Source organism: Mastomys coucha, unplaced genomic scaffold (genome assembly GCF_008632895.1).
Source record: "Mastomys coucha isolate ucsf_1 unplaced genomic scaffold, UCSF_Mcou_1 pScaffold4, whole genome shotgun sequence".
NCBI classification, from domain to species: Eukaryota; Metazoa; Chordata; class Mammalia; order Rodentia; family Muridae; genus Mastomys; species Mastomys coucha.
The window spans coordinates 44,009,687-44,029,056 of NW_022196910.1; the positions used below are offsets into that span (position 1 = coordinate 44,009,687).

General features: G+C 42.6%; 1 protein-coding gene across 4 annotated transcripts in view; it reads right to left on the reverse strand.

Moving 5' to 3' along the window:
* Nucleotides 1–11,914: 11,914 nt before the first annotated feature.
* Nucleotides 11,915–19,370, reverse strand: part of Rab3ip (RAB3A interacting protein) — a 47,196-nt gene continuing 39,740 nt past the window's right edge. For 3 of the 4 annotated variants that reach the window (XM_031349274.1, XM_031349273.1, XM_031349272.1), the window contains exons 9-11: nt 15,145–15,244; nt 14,993–15,062; nt 11,915–12,499 (exon numbers count right to left, since the gene is read on the reverse strand). In XM_031349274.1, coding sequence (XP_031205134.1) covers nt 12,417–12,499; nt 14,993–15,062; nt 15,145–15,244 — 253 coding nt within the window. In that variant the 3' untranslated portion in view covers nt 11,915–12,416. The remainder of the gene's footprint in view (nt 12,500–14,992; nt 15,063–15,144; nt 15,245–19,370) is intronic. The other variant, XM_031349271.1, reaches the window with a different exon arrangement.

Consider the following 19,370-nt stretch of genomic DNA (forward strand, 5'->3'; position numbering starts at 1 on the left):
AGGAAAAAGTTTCATTCACCTGAAAATTCCACCTAAAGGAGGTGGAGCAGACTTAGCATAAATAGGCACTCAGTGTTTGCTAAATAGTGAAAGGAATTTTTTTTAAATTGGCAGCTAGCTGTTGTGGTCGAGGCTTGTGCCTCTGTTTCCCCAGAGATTAGCACCTTTCCTGCTACATACTCAGAAGAGGAACACTGTGTGAGAGGAGAATGGACTCCTTCCTCATCAAAGAGACTATGCAGTTAAGTTTAAGGCTGAAAAGGAAACTGTTATAATAGTAGTAATAATAGATAATAATAATGATAATGATAATGATAATTAGATAATAATACATATTCCGGTAACTACAGAAGAGATTTCTAGAAACAGCATCGTAGAGATCTCTGTGGCAAATGGGTATAGCAGGTGAATCGTGTGAGTCTAAAAGCTCTTCCAGGAACAGCAAAGACCAGAGACCAGGTTTCCTCAGTAGTAGGAGGCAAAGTCTACCTTTTGCATCTACAGGATGAATGACAGTTTCTCTTTCAAAAGAAATGTGTCCTGGCAACCATTGCAGAAAGCACACACCAAGCAGTACCCGAGTACATGATGTCAAACCTGGCCACAGTTGCAGGCGGGACTCCGGGGGACCGAATGATCAAAGGAACACAGTGACCTTCACAACTTCATTTGACTTTCCTGCCATTTCCAGCAAAATCTAAACCACAGAAATGACCTCATTATGCCCATTCCTTTTGGCCGTGATCCAGAGTCTTGCAGTGCCCTCTTTTAGCATCTGTTGGGCCTTATTTCTTTCCAGTCTTTACATTTATCACACACTTTACATAACTCAAGAAAGTCCAGAATCACTTTTTTGAGCATGCTGCTAACTGCCCTGGAGCAAGTGCACCCTAGACCACCCTCATTGCCCTACGCGGAAAAACCCTGGACCGTGTGAAAGCTTGGCCACAACTTCACTTCCAGAAGAAGTCTGAGCCTGGTTAATTGAAGCCAGGCTAACATTGACGCTCCCAACCGTACATGGAAAAGGGGTAACAGAGGGCAAGCTCTTCCTAAACATGTCTGACAGACCTATACTGCAAGAGTATCCTCCCTATGGAAATGTGAACAACTGTGCTGCCATGTTGGATGCTGAGCAGGGAGAAAGCCTGTGGGACGATGCCGTTGTCAGTCACTCTCATCAGGGAGAAGTTCAACTGCAAAAGCAAAAGGCCGTCCAGCTTCATGTTTTTAAAAGGTTATGAACAAGCAGAAAGATGGGAACAGGAAGTGGGCGTTCCTTTGCTGTCTTAGGCTGATTTGAAGGTAGTTATGCTAAATTATACTAAGACATTTTAATTAAAATCCTCCCTTTCTTGTTACACGGTATTTAGTCATCTCAGAGAGAAGACAGATCTGGAAATTTTAAAGCATTAAAGGACAGACGGAATGAAGCCTAATACAGAGACAGGTGATGATCCAAGCGCTCACTTGACTCTTAAGGAAGAATCTACGTAAGACCGAACCCTGTATTTTAAAAACTGTTTCCTGTATCGCAGACTTTTACTATCAACGAAGCAAGTAAAGCCTGTCCTTCCCAACTCCGGAGTTATCTGATAGCATTCTTTCAAAGGCAAGGCATAAGTGGACTCTGAGGAGCAGAGAGTGAAAGTGAGACGGGACGAGGCTGGGAGAAGAAACCATGGCGCCCAATGGGCTCTTACCTTCAAAGAACTGCTGCAGAGCCTCGTTCTCATCCAGCACGTCCATGGTGCTGGGGTTCTATGACGGCTTCCTCTTCCAACAGGAGCTATCAGATCTCAGGCAGTAAGCGCTGTTCTTGGGACTCAAAGCCTAGGAAAACTCCTGGAAAGTCTTCATCGTCTTTTTATTGATGTGAAGCGGTTCTTCGGCCATCGCCTTAAGCCCGGATGGCTAAACTCTCAGATGTGATTATAAAACAAAAGGACGTGCAACCACACAGGAGAAAAAAAAATCATGAAGAGGGAAGTAATAACAAATCTATCTCTCTGGGTTCCGGAACTGCTTCTACTTTGCCTGTGGGCTTTGTTTTAAGGACCTTTGTCCTTGGTGATACATGTAATTACATAAATGGGCAATAAATGAAGAGCCTTATCTCTTATGGGTTCTTTACAACCGCATTTCTTCTATCTCTACCTTCATCAACAGATCCAGTCAGCCAGCAAAAAAAAAAAAACCCACACAAAAAACCTATTTTTTTTTCTTTTCAGTTGTTTTTCTTTACCTTCAAAAGGGGGGCATATCAATATAATCAGTTTTGGTGGTGGCCAAAAACACTGGGTTATTTTAAAGGCTTTGTTAGAATAAAAAGTTAAAATTTGTTCAATATTTTCAAATGTTAAGTGCAAAAATTACATTTTCCTCAGTATGTACTTCTTCAAATACACACACACACACACACACACACACACACACACACAGGGTTTGTCTGTGTAGCCCTGATTGTCCTGGAACTCACTCTGTAAACCAGACTGGTTTTGAACTCAAAGAGTTGCATTTAAAATCCGCCACCCTCCATGTGCAGATGCACTTGAAACTGGTGGTTTCTATTTCCACTTAGGAACCTGATATAGTTACGTCCATCTCAGAGAGACAGCACCACTAGAATGCTGGTACATGTCAGTTAAGACACTGTGGCAGGAATCCAGATAACCAGTGATTAAACTCAAATTAACACGACTATTAGCAAGAATTGATTATAGACTGGGTATAGGATACAAGGACAAGGGCTGGGAGATGGCTCAGTGGTTAAGAGCACTGACCGCTCTTCTGAAGGTCCTGAGTTCGGATCCCAGCAACCAGATGGTGGCTCACAACCACCCATAATGAGATCTGACACCCTCTTCTGGTGTGTCTGAAGACAGCTACAGTGAATTACGCCGGAGCAAGCAGGGCCGGCAGAGGTCCTGAGTTCAATTCCCAGCAGCCACACACATGATAGCTCACGGCCATCTGTACAGCTACAGTGTTCTCATACACATAAAATAAATAAAAATAAATCTTTAAAAAAAAAAGTACATTACATTAGCAAGTAACTCGAGACACCCAAGTGATGCTCTCTCCAAGCTTCCCGGAAGACTGGGACAGTCTCGCACTATAAGCCACTGTTAATGGGTACCCATGGGTGCTAACAGTCCACCAAGATGCTTCTGGTTTTCAAAGGCAGAGAAGGAGATTCGATTATATTCAGTGAGCTAAGAAGCTACACTTAGAACTGAAATTATGGCCCAGTACTTCGGCGGCCAGGCAAGTACATGAGTAAGTGTGACAAAGTAAACCAAAGCTTTGGTGCCCTTAAGCTTGGTGTCATGGCAATACAGAGGGGCAGTGTGGCACAGCAGAATCAGAAAAGTGGCTAAATTTGTCAGAACCATCACCCTGAGCAAAAACTGAGACATTAATTCCTCCCCCCCCACACACACACACCATGATTTGAATGTATGGGGATACAGAGCACCGTTTACTTGTCTTTTAACTTCCTAGAGCAAGCACACAGCTTCCTTCACATGGTCAGCTGAAAAAACTGGAAACTTAACTCCACAGAACTGCTTGGTCTTTCAGGGTTTAGAGATGCAATGTGTGGGCATATGACACCAACGGTTGCTCTTTCCATTCTGTGTTACTAAGTTAGTACATTGCAGTACTTGATATTTTGGTACCATGCAACAGTCTAGTTTGTGAACATCTATTCTCCCCTACAGGTATAGCTTTGAATTTTTGTCTAGAACATTATTATGTGCACATATTCTGGGGTGCTTCCTGGCAGTATTTCTCCCAAGCATATACCTAAAAGTGGAATTGTTGCTAGGCATAGTAGCCCACACTTATAATCTCAGCACTTGGGTAGCAGAGGCAGGAGGATTGCTACGAGTTAAAGACCAGCCTGGGCTATACAGTGAGTCCCAAACTAACCTGGGTTACATAGTGAGATACTATGTCTCAAAAAATAAAAGTGAAATTACTTGTTCACAGATATGCAAATGCTTAACATTTCAGTTTTTTTTTAACCTTTAAATTTATTGTTATGTATTCATTGCAAAAAAAAAAAAAAATGGGTCTCATGATGATGTTCCCATGCATGTGTTCCCAGGTCGTCTTCCCACTCCCTTTGCACAAGCCCTACCCCAAATAGTCCTGTTCTTTTAAATCTCAATCCCATATAGGAAAGAAAACTTGCAACATGTCATCTTCAAATAACTTATTTTGTTTCAAATATTGAACTTTGAAATGAATGGCTTCTCACAGTGAATATATCCATTGATACGGCAGCAATACATGACTGGTCGTATTGATTAAAATCCTCAGAACTGGATTTAATGGGGTTCATTTTTGCCAGTTTAATATATTTAAATATGTCTCTGTGGTCTTGTTTCTGTGATTGAGAAGGAAACTTTTTTTTTTAACGTTTACTCTCATTTGTGTACTTCTAACTTTGAAAACACTAGCCAAGACATTCTGAGCCTTTCACCCAGTTTTCTGTTAGGCTGTCCTCTCTGTTGTAGAACCTAGGGCCTTGAATATGCTTGACAATCACCCTATCGCTCTGCTATCTTCCTGAAGAGCTTACTATAAACCAAAAGTGGTTTAAAGAACTTCTTTTGCTATGGTTGCAGAGGAACAAGAACCCATTGTGGCAGAGCAGAGGCATGTGGGAGGCATGGTGGGAAGAGCCAGGAAGCTCAGTGTTCACAGCTTTTAACCATAAACACAAAGCAGAGAGCTGTAATCACAGCTTTTCCACCCACGCCCCAGTTCCCAAATAATGACTTGGTGGGTTATTTATTTATGAACAAACGCCTAGGTTGTAAACTAGGCTGGTTCATCAACTCTTATCTTATTATCAAATTTATTCTGAGTTCAGCTAGGAGGCTGGTTTCTTCTCCTTAGGCTGTTTTTTTGTTGTTGTTTTGTTGTTTGGTTGTTTGGTTGTTTGGTTGTTTGGTTGGGTTTGTTTTTTTTTTTTTTGCTTTTTCGAGACAGGGTTTCTCTGTGTAGCCCTGGCTGTCCCTAAACTCACTCTGTAGATCAGGCTGGCCTTGAACTCGGAAATCTGCCTGCTCTGCCTCCTAAGTGCTGAAATTAAAGGTGTGCGCCACCATTGCCCTTCCTCTCCTTATTTTTATACACCCAGCTTCCTCCGAGTCAAGGTGGTGAAACTCCCTGGTGTCTTAGACTCCCTTCAGCAAATCATTTCCTAAACCTCCCTCAAGCTTAAAATTCACCTGCCTTAGCTTCCTGTGGAATTAGCTTTATAGGCAGAACTACCAGTCACAACTTGATATACATGCATGATGCTAACAAATGTCTTCTCATAGTTTGGAGGACAAAAGTTCTAAAGGAAGAATTTATAACACAGCCAATATTATTTTATAATTATCTTTCATGATAACTTTCTGCCTCAAACTTAAATTCTTAAAATAAGAAGATATTTCAAAATATATTTTAAAATCTGTATTTTCTACATCAGAGGTGCTAAAGTTCAATATGCTTAAGTCATGCATATTGAGGAGATGTTAATTTCTCATTTCCCCTCTCTTTGTTGGTCTGACTACATGGATACTTCTATTAGTCATCTATAACAGTGGTTCTCAATCTGTGGGACACAACCCCCTTGGGGGGTCACATACTGGAGATGCTGCATACCAGATTTTGCATTATGGTTCATAACAGGAGCAAAATTATGGTTATGAGGTAACAATGAAATAATTTTATGGTTGAGGGTCACCACCACATGAAGAACTAACTGTATTAAAGGGTGACAGCATTAGGCTGGTTGAGAACCAACTGATCTAAAGCTTGCCTACTGTGTCAATATGAAATTGATGTACACAAGTCTGCTACAGAGCTGTGTATTTTTGCTTCACTGGCTGGTTTGTCCATTTCTGCAGTAAAGCATTAATACTTACCTCATAAATAGGATCTGAAGACCCTCCTCTATTGTTTCCATTGGTGCTTTCAAATGTTTTATCATTTACTTGGCATACTTATTTATAACCAATTTGTCAAATCCAGGAGGAATACTACTTACTTATCATTTAGTAAGAACTGATAAGCTTTTGTTTCTCCAGTCATGTGTGTTACTTGTCTCTGTCTTTTAAGTTTAATCACCATTTGTAAACAAAACTAGCAAATATTTGAATTCACAATTACATATTGATGTTTATATTAAATTTAGTGAACTGCCCAATTAAGGTCTAATAAACTAATGGCAGACTTTATAATTGGGTTTTCTGTGTGGACAACCACATAATCTGCAAAACTCTTTTTAGACTATCTCCTTTCCAATAACTAGGCTTTTTTGTCCCCTCTTAATCTTTCTGTGTTGTGCTAACACTTCTATCACTATGACAGATTTTAACATTGAAGAACGTAATTATCTTTGTCTTGATTTTAAGGAATTTTAGTTTAATTTTTATTTTTGCTATGTATGTGACAGTGTGGATATACACACATAAACACGGGTGTCCACAGAGCCCAGAAGGTTCCTTAGAACTAGAATTACAGGCAGATACGAGCTATGCAATGTGGGTGCTTGCCTTTTGGAGATTTTTATATATTAGTACTGCATTTACATCATTTCCACCGTGTCACCTCCCTCCAACTCTTACATGTCCCTCTGTCTCCTCTCAAATCCATGGACTCTTTTTAAACATTTTTTAAATTTATTTTATGTATATGTATATGAGTACACTATAGCTGTACAGATGGTTGTAAGCCTTCATGTGGTTGTTGGGAATTGAATTTAGGACATCTGCTCACTCTGGTCAACCTTGCTTACTCCAGTCGGCCTGTCTTGCTCAGTCCCTGCTTGCTCTGGCCCTGCTCACTCTGGCCCAAAGATTTATTATTATAAATAATTACACTGTCGTGGTCTTCAGACACATCAGAAGAGGGCATCAGATCTCATTACAGATGGTTGTGAGCCACCATGTGGTTGCTGGGATTTGAACTTAGGACCTCTGGAAGAGCAGTCAGTGCTCTTACCCGCTGAGCCATCTCACCAGCCCCCCATGGACTCTAAGTATTGTTAAATACACACATGCATGTAAGTAATCAATATAACCTGCCGAGTTCATTCAGTGTTGTCTTTTTATGTGTGTGTTTAGAGGCTGACCACTTGATGTTGGAAAACCAATTAGAGAGCTCAACCCCAGGGAACATCCATTCTCCCACTCTAAATAGTCATCAATTACCTGCAGTTCTTCACCTAGGCTTGGGGCCTTGTGGGATGTCCTCCATGGCAGGTGTTCTCCTCTCCAGCCCTTTGTCTTGTTGGTTATTTTAAAAGCATGTCTCACATTCCTCTCCCAAGAATAGTGATTACAGGATTTCCAGACATCCTTACCATACTGAGAGCACTCTCCTACTTAGAGATGGCTGAGTTATTATCAGCAAGTATCAATTTTTTATCAGTTCTATGCATCTATTGACCAACTGGCTTTTCACAGTTACTCTGTAGTGAAGGGATCAATTTTCTAATATCCCCTTTTGTTGCATTTCTGACATGAGTTCTGTTTGGTCAATATGTTAGGTTCACGATTATAACAGACACATACTTTTCATCCCTCATACAGGATCTATCTAGTTTTACTATAAAGACAGCATTGGTTTGGCTGTAGTGGGCATGCTAAATTATTATCTACATAAATTTGCATATTAGAATAACCCATTCTTTAAAGCTTGCTAAAGCTATTTGTACCTAAAACTTTATGAGGAAAGTTTTAACTATCTCACTTAATAAGACTAGTAAGCCTTATTTCTTCCTCATTAACTTTTTTCCTGGGACGTGTCCACTTTGCTTGAATTTTTACGGTAACTGGCACGTCTGATGATGCCCACTGTTATCTGGTGAGTATATGAAGAATATGTAATGACAATGTTGCCACTCCCAACATTGGTGTTCTTTTCCTATGTAATAAGCTTGCCTTAAAATTTTGCCTATTTTGTCTATTTTTTCAGTCAACTGTTCTGTTGTCCCGGCATCCTGGGCTGGTTTCACAGATTCCCTTGCTTCACCTCACAATCTTCGGTTCTGTAATTCTATTCAGTCACTTTGCTCCCTCTCAGTCAGTGGTTCTCAACCTTCCTAATGCTGAGATTGATCTTTCACTGCAGTTCTTCATGTTGTAGTGACCCCAAACCACATAATTTTTGTTGCTACTTCATAACAGTTATGAATTGTGACATTGTCTGTGTTTTCTAATGGTCTTAGGTGACCCCTGTGAGAGGGTCGGTTGACTTTTAGGGTTTTACTACTATCAAACACCATGACCAAGGCAAGTTTTATAAGGACAACATTTAATTGGGGCTGGCTTACAGGTTCAGAGGTTCAGTCCATTATCAGCAAAGTGGCACCATGGCAGTGTCCAGGCAGGTATGGTGCAGGAAGAGCTGAGAGTTCTGCATCTTCATCTGAAGGCCACTAGAAGACTGGCTTCCAGGCAGCAAGGACAAGGGTCTTAAAGCCCATGCCTTAATGACACACCTACTCCAACAAGGCCACACCCTCATATAGTGCCACTCCCTGGGCCAAGCGTATCCAAACCAGCACAACCCCAAAGGAGTTGTGACCCAGAGGTTGAGAACCACTAATCTAAACCATGATTACTATGTAATCTCTTCTGAGGCCTAACAGTCTTTGTATTCTATGTTTTGTTATTCAATGTTTAGAACTTACATATTTTCTTTTTTCTTTTTTGGGTTTTTTGGTTTTTTTTTCAAGACAGGGTTTCTCTGAGTAGCCCTGGATGTCCTGGAACTCACTGTAGAACAGGCTGGCCTCGAACTCAGAAATCCACCTGCCTCTGCCTCCCAAGTGCTGGGATTAAAGGTGAGAGCCACCACCGCCTGGCTTTTTTGTTTTGTTTTGTTTTTTTGAGACAGGGTTTCTCTGTATAGCCCTGGCTGTCCTGGAACTCACTCTGTAGACCAGGCTAGCCTCAAACTCAGAAATCCCCCTACCTCTGCCTCCAAGCTGGGATTAAAGGTGTGCACCACCACCGCCCGGCAAACTTACACATTTTCTAATATTTCCATCTAAAAAAGGATCTCAAAGTCCATGCTGGCTTTGAACCTGCTTTGTAGCTAGGGATGGCTTTGCACTCTGTCCTCTTGCCTCTTACTGGGGGAGGGAGAAGATCAGGCATGGTCACATACTTCATCCCCTTTTTGTCTTTGTAGCATTATGTCATAGCTACTTCTACCTCTAGTGCTCCCTTTTAACTTAAAAGTTTTAAGTTCAATGATGAATGCTATCAGAGTACACTCCTAAACAGCTTTCCTCTCTAAGTGTTAAGTCAGACCCTTGGCACAGTTGCCGAAGCTACATGTGGCCAAGCCTCTCTGCAGATGGAGACAGTCCGTTTGTCTGCCACTCACTCCCTGGGTCAGCCGACTGGTAACTGTGTGGTCCTCTCATCCTCCAGCATCCCTTCATTTCTCTCCACATCACTTCAGCCTCCTCTAAGAACCTGATACTGGCCATGCCATGGTAGTCTGATGGCTGTTTCACATCTACTTTCCCTCATTTGTCCTCTTTCAAACACTTCTATTCAATTTCTCAGAGTTCTGTACCAAACCTGACCTTCTGACTTAAACTTCAATTGTCCCAAGCGCCATGGATGATTACTCCTGCTGCTTCTACTTTCCCCTTATCTGATTCTTTTTCCTACACAGATTGAAGCTCACCCTGTCAAGATCTCCCTCCAATGTAAACACATTTTAGATGTATGCGGACAGCAGTAGCTTCTGGACTTCCTGGAGAACGCTCCACAGAGGCATGCACTGTGTTTCACTGTATGTAAACCCGAGAGTACTCGGGACATTATCACTGCTCGCTTGTCCCTGAGATGGCGGTTACGGCAGAGCTCCATGGATCTGATAACACATCTGAAGAGTAAACAAGGCAGTGTCCAGCTGCAGGGATGCCACACTTCTCACCTGGGAAGTGCAGGTTCCTGTCAAGGCTAGTCGCAGCTCTCCAGTTTCTTAGGACCTCGTCACATGAGGCATACAGGAGAATATGGTAGGAGGAAAGTACAACTGTATTTTGGAAGGCTAGTCCTTTAGGAGGTTGGATTAATGTACACTAGGTGATGGGGCTCTCGAAGCCCTCTTGACACATCCCTTATGAGCCTCACTGCACAGCCGACAGCTGGTGAGAGGATCGGAGCTGTACAGGGTTAGCGTCTGCCTGGGCATGAGTCAGGAAGATGACCCCAGAGCTGTTCATCAATGGAATCTGTCATCATGGCCCTGCTGCAGAACATGGATCTTCCACATACCCAGTCACACTGCCCTGAAGACGGGGTGCAGGCACAGTTACAAGGGGTTAGTATTCTCTCTCTTAGTATCTCTTTGGGCTACTAGTCATACAAACATACATATTTTCATACAAATATATTTTGTATAAACGCTAGCATTTTCTTCATGCTCCATTCTTCTATTGCTAGCCCCTTCCCTGAGCTTTGTGCATACACATTTGAAAACAGTTTGACTCTTCTCACAGAATCTATCATCTACAGCATCTTTATTTCCATGCTATACTGCATCTTTACTCGGTCCTTGTTATTGTCCTTCTCACTGCTGCCATTGCTGTTCCCTCTAGCATGGTGGGAAATCTAAGGGAGCCCGTGCCCCCTGGCCTGTGCGCACTGCATGGCTGATGCCCCCTGGCCTGTGCACACTGCATGGCTGATGCCGTGGGGCTGGTACAGGGATGATCACAGGCTCGCTGCTCTGTGTCCTGGGACTTACTCTGTCAGCAAACTGTCCCCAAGTGTCTGGCTCACTTGCATTTGTTTTGTGGTGCTAGGGATCAAAGCCAGAGCTCTGTGCAAGCCGAGCAGGCATTCCACCTATACACCATCCTTTGAATTTTAACATCTTCTGAATTTGCTTTTCTTCCTTAAGTGGCGTCAACAAAAAGTGTTCTGGGGGGAAATCTTCTGACTCCTTGGGTGAGCATGTTCAGTCTGACTCTGGTGGGCTACACAGTTCAGCTGTCTAATTGGTAGTCCAAACACCTTAAAACCAGGCGCATAGATGCTGGAAAAGCCATAGTGTCCACAGAAGTGTACACATGTAAGGTGACTCATCACCACATCACGACAGGTAAAAAACTGAAAATAACCCAATCTCTGGAGACCATTAAATTACATTTAATTGCAATTAACACCCAAGGATTAGGATGTAGAGATCCGCACCAGAGAAATGGCTCAGCATATAAAGATGTAGCTACCAACACTGATGTCCTGAGTCTGTTTAATCATGAAAACCCATACAGAAAGAGAGAACAGATTCCCAAAAGCTGTCACCTGACTGCCACATATGCACAGACACACCCTCACACAAACACGTAAAATGTAGAAAAATTATTTTTAAGATGTGAAGGTTTATTCACAGGGACGCTTCATTTATTTACGTTTAAAGCAAGAGAGATGAGCTGGAGAGATGGCAGCTCAAGACTGTCTACAACTCCAATTCCAGAAGGTCTGTGTGCAGCAGGCCTGAGTGAGATACACATACATACACACAAACACTCACACACATACAACTAATAAAGGAGAGCATTTTGATTCAGAATTGTGCATATGTAAGTAGGAAATCTCTAAGGTCCAAGGCTCTTCTCCAGAAATATGAGCAGAGTTCTTACTGAAGTCATTGAAGCAGGCTGCTTTCCGCTGCTTTCCTATATGTCTTCACCACGAACCTCTTTTCCTTGTGGGAATGACGTTGGTCATTTCTTCATGAGTATCAGCTGTTAGCTCAGAGCTGGCAGATCCCATCCTTTTAAACCATGCCCTTGTCTATTAATCTTAACACTCCTTTTATTCTATTCCATGATAATGCTCAATGCTAACATGAAGCCCTATGTCATGATGCTCAAGAATGCTCACTGTTCTTGATTTATTACACTTAACAAATCATTATGATCAAGGGATTTACTACATTACAACAGACAGAATAAAAATAAATAAAACCTTTCGTATGGATATCAGCATACACACAGACATGAAGGAGTCCTGTCCACCTGGCTCCTTCCTTGCCTCTCACAGGGGTACAAAGTGAAGGCAACTATTGTCTTCTGCAACTCTATGCGAGTCAGAGCTAAGAAAGACACACACGTTCCATCTGGTATTTATTTGGTGGTTTTGGTTTGCAGTGTTGAATTACCATCACTAGCACGCCTGCGATCTTCCTGGTGTGCTCCATTAAGGGATAAGCAAGTACAGCTCAGTCAGTTTAAAAGAGATCACAGTACTTCTTAGTGTAGTGTGCAAGAGGAGGGAAGTCTTTGGCCCTCTCCTTAGAAATAAATATTGAGTAACCATAAAAATGTTCAGTCATCCTTCAGTGGTCCAGGGAGGAGCACGTACAGCCCCACAAAGAGGGCATCAGAGTTCCTCTTTGAAATATCCCAGCTTTGCCAATGACATCTCCTTTCTCAACTGCATAACTTCCCAAAACATCTGATCGACTGCACAAACAGAGAAGAGACATGTAAGTCATAACGTGTCATCTTTTTTTTAAACATTTTTTAAAATTTATTATTTATTTATTATAAGTACACTGTAGCTGTCTTCAGATGCACCAGAAGAGGATGTCAGATCTCATTATGGGTGGTTGTGAGCCACCATGTGGTTGCTGGGATTTGAACTCATGACCTTTGGAAGAGCAATCAGTATTCTTACCCGCTGAGCCATCTCACCAGTACCATAACGTGTCATCTTAATTACTGCCCAATTTCAATGAAAATGTACAATTAGCTGAAATGCAAAGCTGGGTGTTTCCTAATGATGTACCTGATGCCTAACAACAAGAGCATCTCAGGGGCTTCTCAGGCTCCGCAGGCACCCAGCATTACCAGTCACTAACGATGGTCATTAGTGTTGCCATGATACATGCAGATCAAAGTAGACTCGAGTGTGTGGAATAAGTGCTAATCCTGTTCCCTCCATGAGTGTAACTGCTCACTTCCACTGTCCACACTTCTCTAAGTTCCCAATCAAAGCAGAGCAGAAGTGCTCTGTGCTTCAAGCAGTAAGGTCTGTGGGCACCGCACACTGACTAATCAGGAGCTCCACAGGGAAAAACAATGTCTGGAATACCCTTTCCACTGTTGTATCTTGAGGTCTACTGGCATCTAAATAAGAAGAGGCCAGAAATGCTGTAAAATATGCCTCACATACACAAAGAATTAGCCAAGCTCAGAAAGTCAATACAAGAGAGTATCGTTTATCTGAAATGCTTGTGAGAAGAGTCCAGATTTTAATTTAAAAAAAAAAAAAAGCACACAGACACAATGAGATAACCTCGGGGAAAGGGCCCAACTTCAAACCTGAAGAAAGTTACAAGGCTTTGTGTTGCCTTAGCCCAGCATTTGGGAGGCAGGGAAGGGCGGGTAGGGCAGTACTGTTTTTGTTGCACTCGCATTCTGACCACGAAATCAGGCATGGCACTGTCTACCTGTGCCAATATGTCCATACTAGGAGTTTTGTATCTTGAAGCATTTGGGGCTTGGGGTTAAGGTGGCCAAGCTGTAGAACAAAAGCTGAGGAAGTGTGCCTTGAATTTACCTGACCTCAACCCTTTAATACAAGGTTCAGATAATGGGTAGGTTTTAAAATTAAAAATTTAGCTTTATACAATGCTCCCCTGCCCACCACAACACACACACACGGTAGGTGTAGTGTCCTGGATACATGAAGTGGGAGAGGGGCAGAGACTGGCAATATCACATCTGCCACTGAAGCAAGATACTTTCTTCCTAGTTTCATGAAGTCACTTCCCACCAATCTTACTATAACAAGGAAAAAGAAATCTGTATAATATTGTCCATTGACAGGTATTCAAAAGATGTTTTTATTAAAATTATAAAAATCATTACACATTTACTGACTACTTTTGTTTCACAGCCTTTAAGCTCCAATACTGGAGGATAGGCCCTATGCCTTCTCTGTACATTAAAATTAACTATATGCAATCCTAAACAAACACGGGCACAGCATAATATCCCAGAGCCATATGGGCTGAACCAAGTCTTTGCCAATTTAATTTTTCCATAAACTTTTCAATAATATATGTGACTGAAAAGAATTACTTCTATTAGTCTTTCAGGACAGAAACATTTCAACATCTATAAAAATTTACAAGAGAAAATTTCCTACAAAGACTGACAGGCTCTGGAACAGTCCAGTGTGCTCAGTGAGCGCTGCTCTGAGGCTGTGCTGCCGCCTCTGTCTTTGTGCTTGGTGTTTAAGACTGAGGTATCAGCCCATCAGCAGGCCGAGATTCTAACACTGCTGCAGTGACTAGTGCCCTTCTGCATGGTGACCTTTGCTCTACTTGATACCATCACATCACCACCTTGGGAAGTCAGACATGAGGGCAGAAAACACAGAAAACCTACGGTTGGCCCCTTCACTCTCCCAGCAGTCAGTCTGAGCACTTCTAGAGCTCACTCATCTTCATACTCACCAACTCCCCAAGCTGAACCTCGTAAGAGCTAAAGAAGCAATCCGCCACTGAGCTATACCCATCCCAACATTTTTTCTTAAACTGGTTTTTTTTCTCCTGAGTCAGGATGCCATTAGCTTGTTTGTGCTGCCCTTGAATTCATCCTACAGCTCTTCCTAGCCTTGAATGTGTCATCCTCCTGTCTCAGCACTGTGTCTCTCCCCCTTAGCTGTCACTCAATGTCTCAAAGCGTGAATATAATATGCTTCAACATCTACAGTGTGATCTATCACATATCCCTTGCAAAGTAAGCTGGTTCTGCTCAAACATCAAGAGTAAAATGGGATAAAAAACATCTTTTGTGGATAAGGTACTTGTTCTTCTAAATTATCCATAGTTTTGTTAGTAGCGGTCAGGAAGTTTAATGGGACTACAAGACCAACAACTTATTACAACATTGCTCTGACTGGCTCAACCTTAATGTAAATGTCAACAATGACGTAAGAACACTCACCATCCTGCTGTTTCACAAGTCCCTGCTGAATGTATCGAATGTATGTAAAAAAGTTACATACAGAAGTGATCTAGATCAAGAGAGAGAGGTGTCATAACCAGCCAGTTTCACAGTGAAGCAAACATTATTAAAGCCACGGTCACACCACTTACCCTGTATCTGCAAAAAGGAGAGATATAGTAAGAGCTGCCGGAGTCCCCTAGTTTAATCCTGTGCTTACAGGACTTGCTCTGGCCAGTGAGAGCACACTTTCTGTAAAACAACAAATTTTAGTTTTGTTTTATAATTAAAAGCATTTGCCCTACTTTCTTAACAAGTAATTTTTTCATTAAGATAAGAAATATCTGAGACCCTAACAAGTGACAGGCCTGCTCTGGATGCTGGGCCACCGTGAAGAACAGGGCAGAGCCCCTGCCCCTGTGCGACTCACAGTATGAGCTTTCCACTGTAACACTGAGCATGCTTCTAGAACAGATGTAGCGTTTGCCATACACGTCCTGGCTGAGAGCAAGCAGCTGCAAGACAAGCGCTCACTTGCAAATCTACCTTCAGCTCCCTAGCTGAGAACAGACTAATCAGGATTATTCAAGTCTTACAACCACAGCTAACAGGGAACAGCTGCCAAGTGGAGTATGTGTGAGTGGCAGGGCTAGCTGTATTTGGTGTCAGATGTAAGAAGTATAAAGAAACAAGCTGCCCTTTAGACATCAAACTATAATGCTTGTGTGAAGAGGCCACCTTATACCATCCTTCCTTCCTTCCTGTCTGTCTGTGGGTGTTCCAGCTGGATGAGGTTATACATTTCTGGAGGGTAGATCTATGTCTTGCTTATCTTTAAAGCCTGGCCCCAGGTAGCCATCTAGTGGCTGCTAAATAACTGATGAGCTGCCTGTCACCGGGCTACTCCGTGACTGAAGCCCGTTTGTGTACCAGGCTGGACTTGCCCACTCATCAGCTGGGAACCTGACAGACACAACTACCCCTCTCTGTTAAGGCAAAATTAGCATAGCTCTCAGGAAAAACATAGCCAATAGCATTTGACATGCCACTACAAATTACATGACGAAGAAAAACAATATATATGAACCAAATTAGATGTCAGTTATACCTAGGAGATACATTACACAGGTGTTCCTCCGCTAAGAAACCAAGTACACAATGTGTTACTTGGAACAGGATAATTTTAAAGGCAGGCTGCAAATGTCTCTGAAAAGGAGTCTGACTATCTTTTAGCTCTTTTCAGAGACTTTGCGTTATTGCTTACGCATGCACACACACGCATGCACATACAAACACATATGCATGCAAACTGCTTTAATGATCTGTGGCAATATTTAAAAGTACTAACTACTAGCTTGGGGAGGATCTGAAGCCAGTAAATTTAAGATCAACTGCTAGAAGTCCTTGTAACATGCAAAAGCATAACTTATCCAGAAGAAAAAAGTACCCTTCAACTGAAAAAAAGTTACAGCAATTCTTCTGGAAAATATGTTTGCTCTTTTATCATCCTGTCTCACTTTGAAAGGATTTTGCTAATGAGGTCCCAGGTACTAATCTTTAAATTAATAAAGAGTGCCCTTCAAAGCTTTGGCTGGGGTTTATGGAGAGTCTTTCTCTGTGTGTTTGCTGTGTGTATGTTTTCTTATGCTCAATAAAAGCTTTTCTTCAACTGCTTAAAAAATAAAATTCTTAACTGATCATTTCTAGATGCTACAATGGCCCTGGGTTTCCTGCTAGTCTTGCCTCCTCCTGATACTAGCCTAGAACATGCCACTACCTCGGATCTCCTCACAGGCCTAGTCTCCAGATTCCAGACTCTCACTCGCCTTGTCACTCGGACGGCAACATAGAAATTCAGGCCCATAGCTTCTTCTACAAGCCAGAGCCTTTCCTAACTTCCAAACAATCGAGGGAACAGTCACCCTTAAGCTCTTCCTTCTTCTAGTCCCCACCCCATCTACTTCTGGTCTTTCATCTGTCACACCTCTCTCTTCTCCTCCATCTTCCCCTGTTCCGATTTATCCAATTCTACCCATTCCCCAAACCCTAGACAAATCTCCCCCCTCCAGGGGTCCCTAGTCCCAGCTGGAATGACTTTGTCTTTTTCAAACAATCTCAGCACTTGCCATTTGTTTAATGGTCATTTGTCATTTCTGAAACCCAGTTCCCAGGAGCCTGGGAAGAACTTTTCAATTTACTTAAAACTGCACTTTCTGAGCCAGCAGGACCGCTCACTGGGCAGAGGGTAGCAGCCTGAGTTCATTCCCTGGAACCCACACAGTGGGATGGGAGAGAAACCAACTCCAACAAGTTATACTGTGACTTCCATGTGCACACTGTGACTCTGCCACACTAACAGAGTGTAAATACACTAAATAAAGTGTAAAAGAAAGACAGGATGGAAGAAAAAAAAGATAAAACTCTTCCTTCTGTTTTACCACAAACACCTTCCCCCCTGACCTTGTGCACAGAAGCACTGTGTGTAAACTGCTCTCTAAATATAACCTACCGGATTCATTTTCCAAAACCCAGTAAGTGCACACTGCTGTCTGCCATCATGTAGAGTATGCTTTCATATGTATAGTATGTGACATAGTGTAAGCAGACAAACTGCCACATGCCATACTTATTCAGATTTCAAACACTGCCTTCCTTACACCTGGCTTTCCATTTGAGGGGCTGTAGGGCTAGCAGGAAAATGTTTTGGTGTTTGTAGAATTTAAAACTATAAATTCACCCTAAAGCCCAGGCTGCTGCGCTATGGGGTGTCGCTGCAGTAGTTTAACACCAACAACTCTGGCTGGGTGTGCAGCTCAGGGAACACACACGACCAGCTACACCAGCCAAGCAGCCCCGTCACCACCAGCCCACTACAGTCATCCTGAGAGCATGTGTGCAGCACAAAAACAGACAGCACAGCTTTTCTAATAGGCCGGAGTGCACAACAGCACAACAGCCCCATGGGAGCCATCAACTGCACTCTGAGCTCCACTGCGCTGTCCAATCTCTGTATTAGCCCGGTCCTCAAATGTTTTCCCTGCTATTTTTATTTTTTTTTCTTTTTTCTTTTTTTTTTTTTTTTTGAGACAGGGTTTCTCTGTGTACTCCTGGCTGTCCTGGAACTCACTCTGTAGACCAGGCTGGCCTTGAACTCAGAAATCCACCTGCCTCTGCCTCCCAAGTGCTGGGATTAAAGGCATGCACCACCACCACCTGGCTATTTTTAAAACAGAAGCTAAAGCATAATTGCATGCAGCTCGGGATAAAACTGCAGAGGTTTTGGCTTTCTCCTTATAGTAACAGACAGGAAAAGGCTGCCCTACTCTCTACAGAGTAGTCCTCCCTTTGACAACCTGTCACAGTTGGAAGACAGAGCTGTTTGCCAATTCCAGAGTCTTTTATAGAAGTAATTTGGAAGGTGAGGACTAAAATTTTTTTTTTTTTTTTGGTTTTTCTTTTTGAAATTATGTATATGTATCCAGGTTTGGGGGGGCTAGAAGGGGGTTGGAAGGGAGCATGTTCCTTGAAGCGTGTGAAGGCTAGGTGTCCGACCTGAGTTACAGGTGGTTGCCGAGTTGGTTGGTGTGGGTTCTAGGAGCTGAACTTGAGTTCCCTCAAGAGCATCAAGTGCTGCTAACCACCGAGCAGCCTCTCCAGCTCCTGTGTCCCGTTTTCATACTTGGTAAGGCCAGTTCTAAGTCATTACCTTCTCCAACTAGTTTTGATGGCAATCCTCAGACCAAAGTATTTTACACAGATATCAAGTGTACACAAATAAATAACTCATTCTCATTCCCCCCAGCCCCCCGCAGTTTGGCCTACAATTCACATCACTGACTTCACAACCCACTACTGGATCAATACTGTTTCTACCCTTTAGTCGGCCTGCATCCCCAGCACGTATGTATTTCCGCAACTAAGAAATCTTTGGGGCTCTCTTGAGTGCCCGCATGCACCTCAGCCCGCCTTGGGTCTGTACCAACAACCTTTCCCTGGTTATTCCTCTCCCCACAGCCACACTGAAATTTAAGAATGTTCTAGGGGCTGGTGAGATGGCTCAGCGGGTAAGAGCAACGACTACTCTTCAGAAGGTCATGAGTTCAAATTCCAGCAACCACATGGTGGCTCACAACCACCCGTAATGTGTTCTGACGCCCTCTTCTGGTGCATCTGAAGACAGCTACAGTGTACTTACATATAATAAATAAATAAATCTTAAAAAAAAAAAAGAATGTTCTAGATTTCTCAAAATAAACCACACACCTATCTTTACCTAACAGACCACAGCTTTGCCTGAGGGGGATGGGGGGAGGAATAAGCTTAACTTTGAAATACAAAGTTAAAGAAAAACACCGCGTGGGCTAAGAAAAAAAAACAA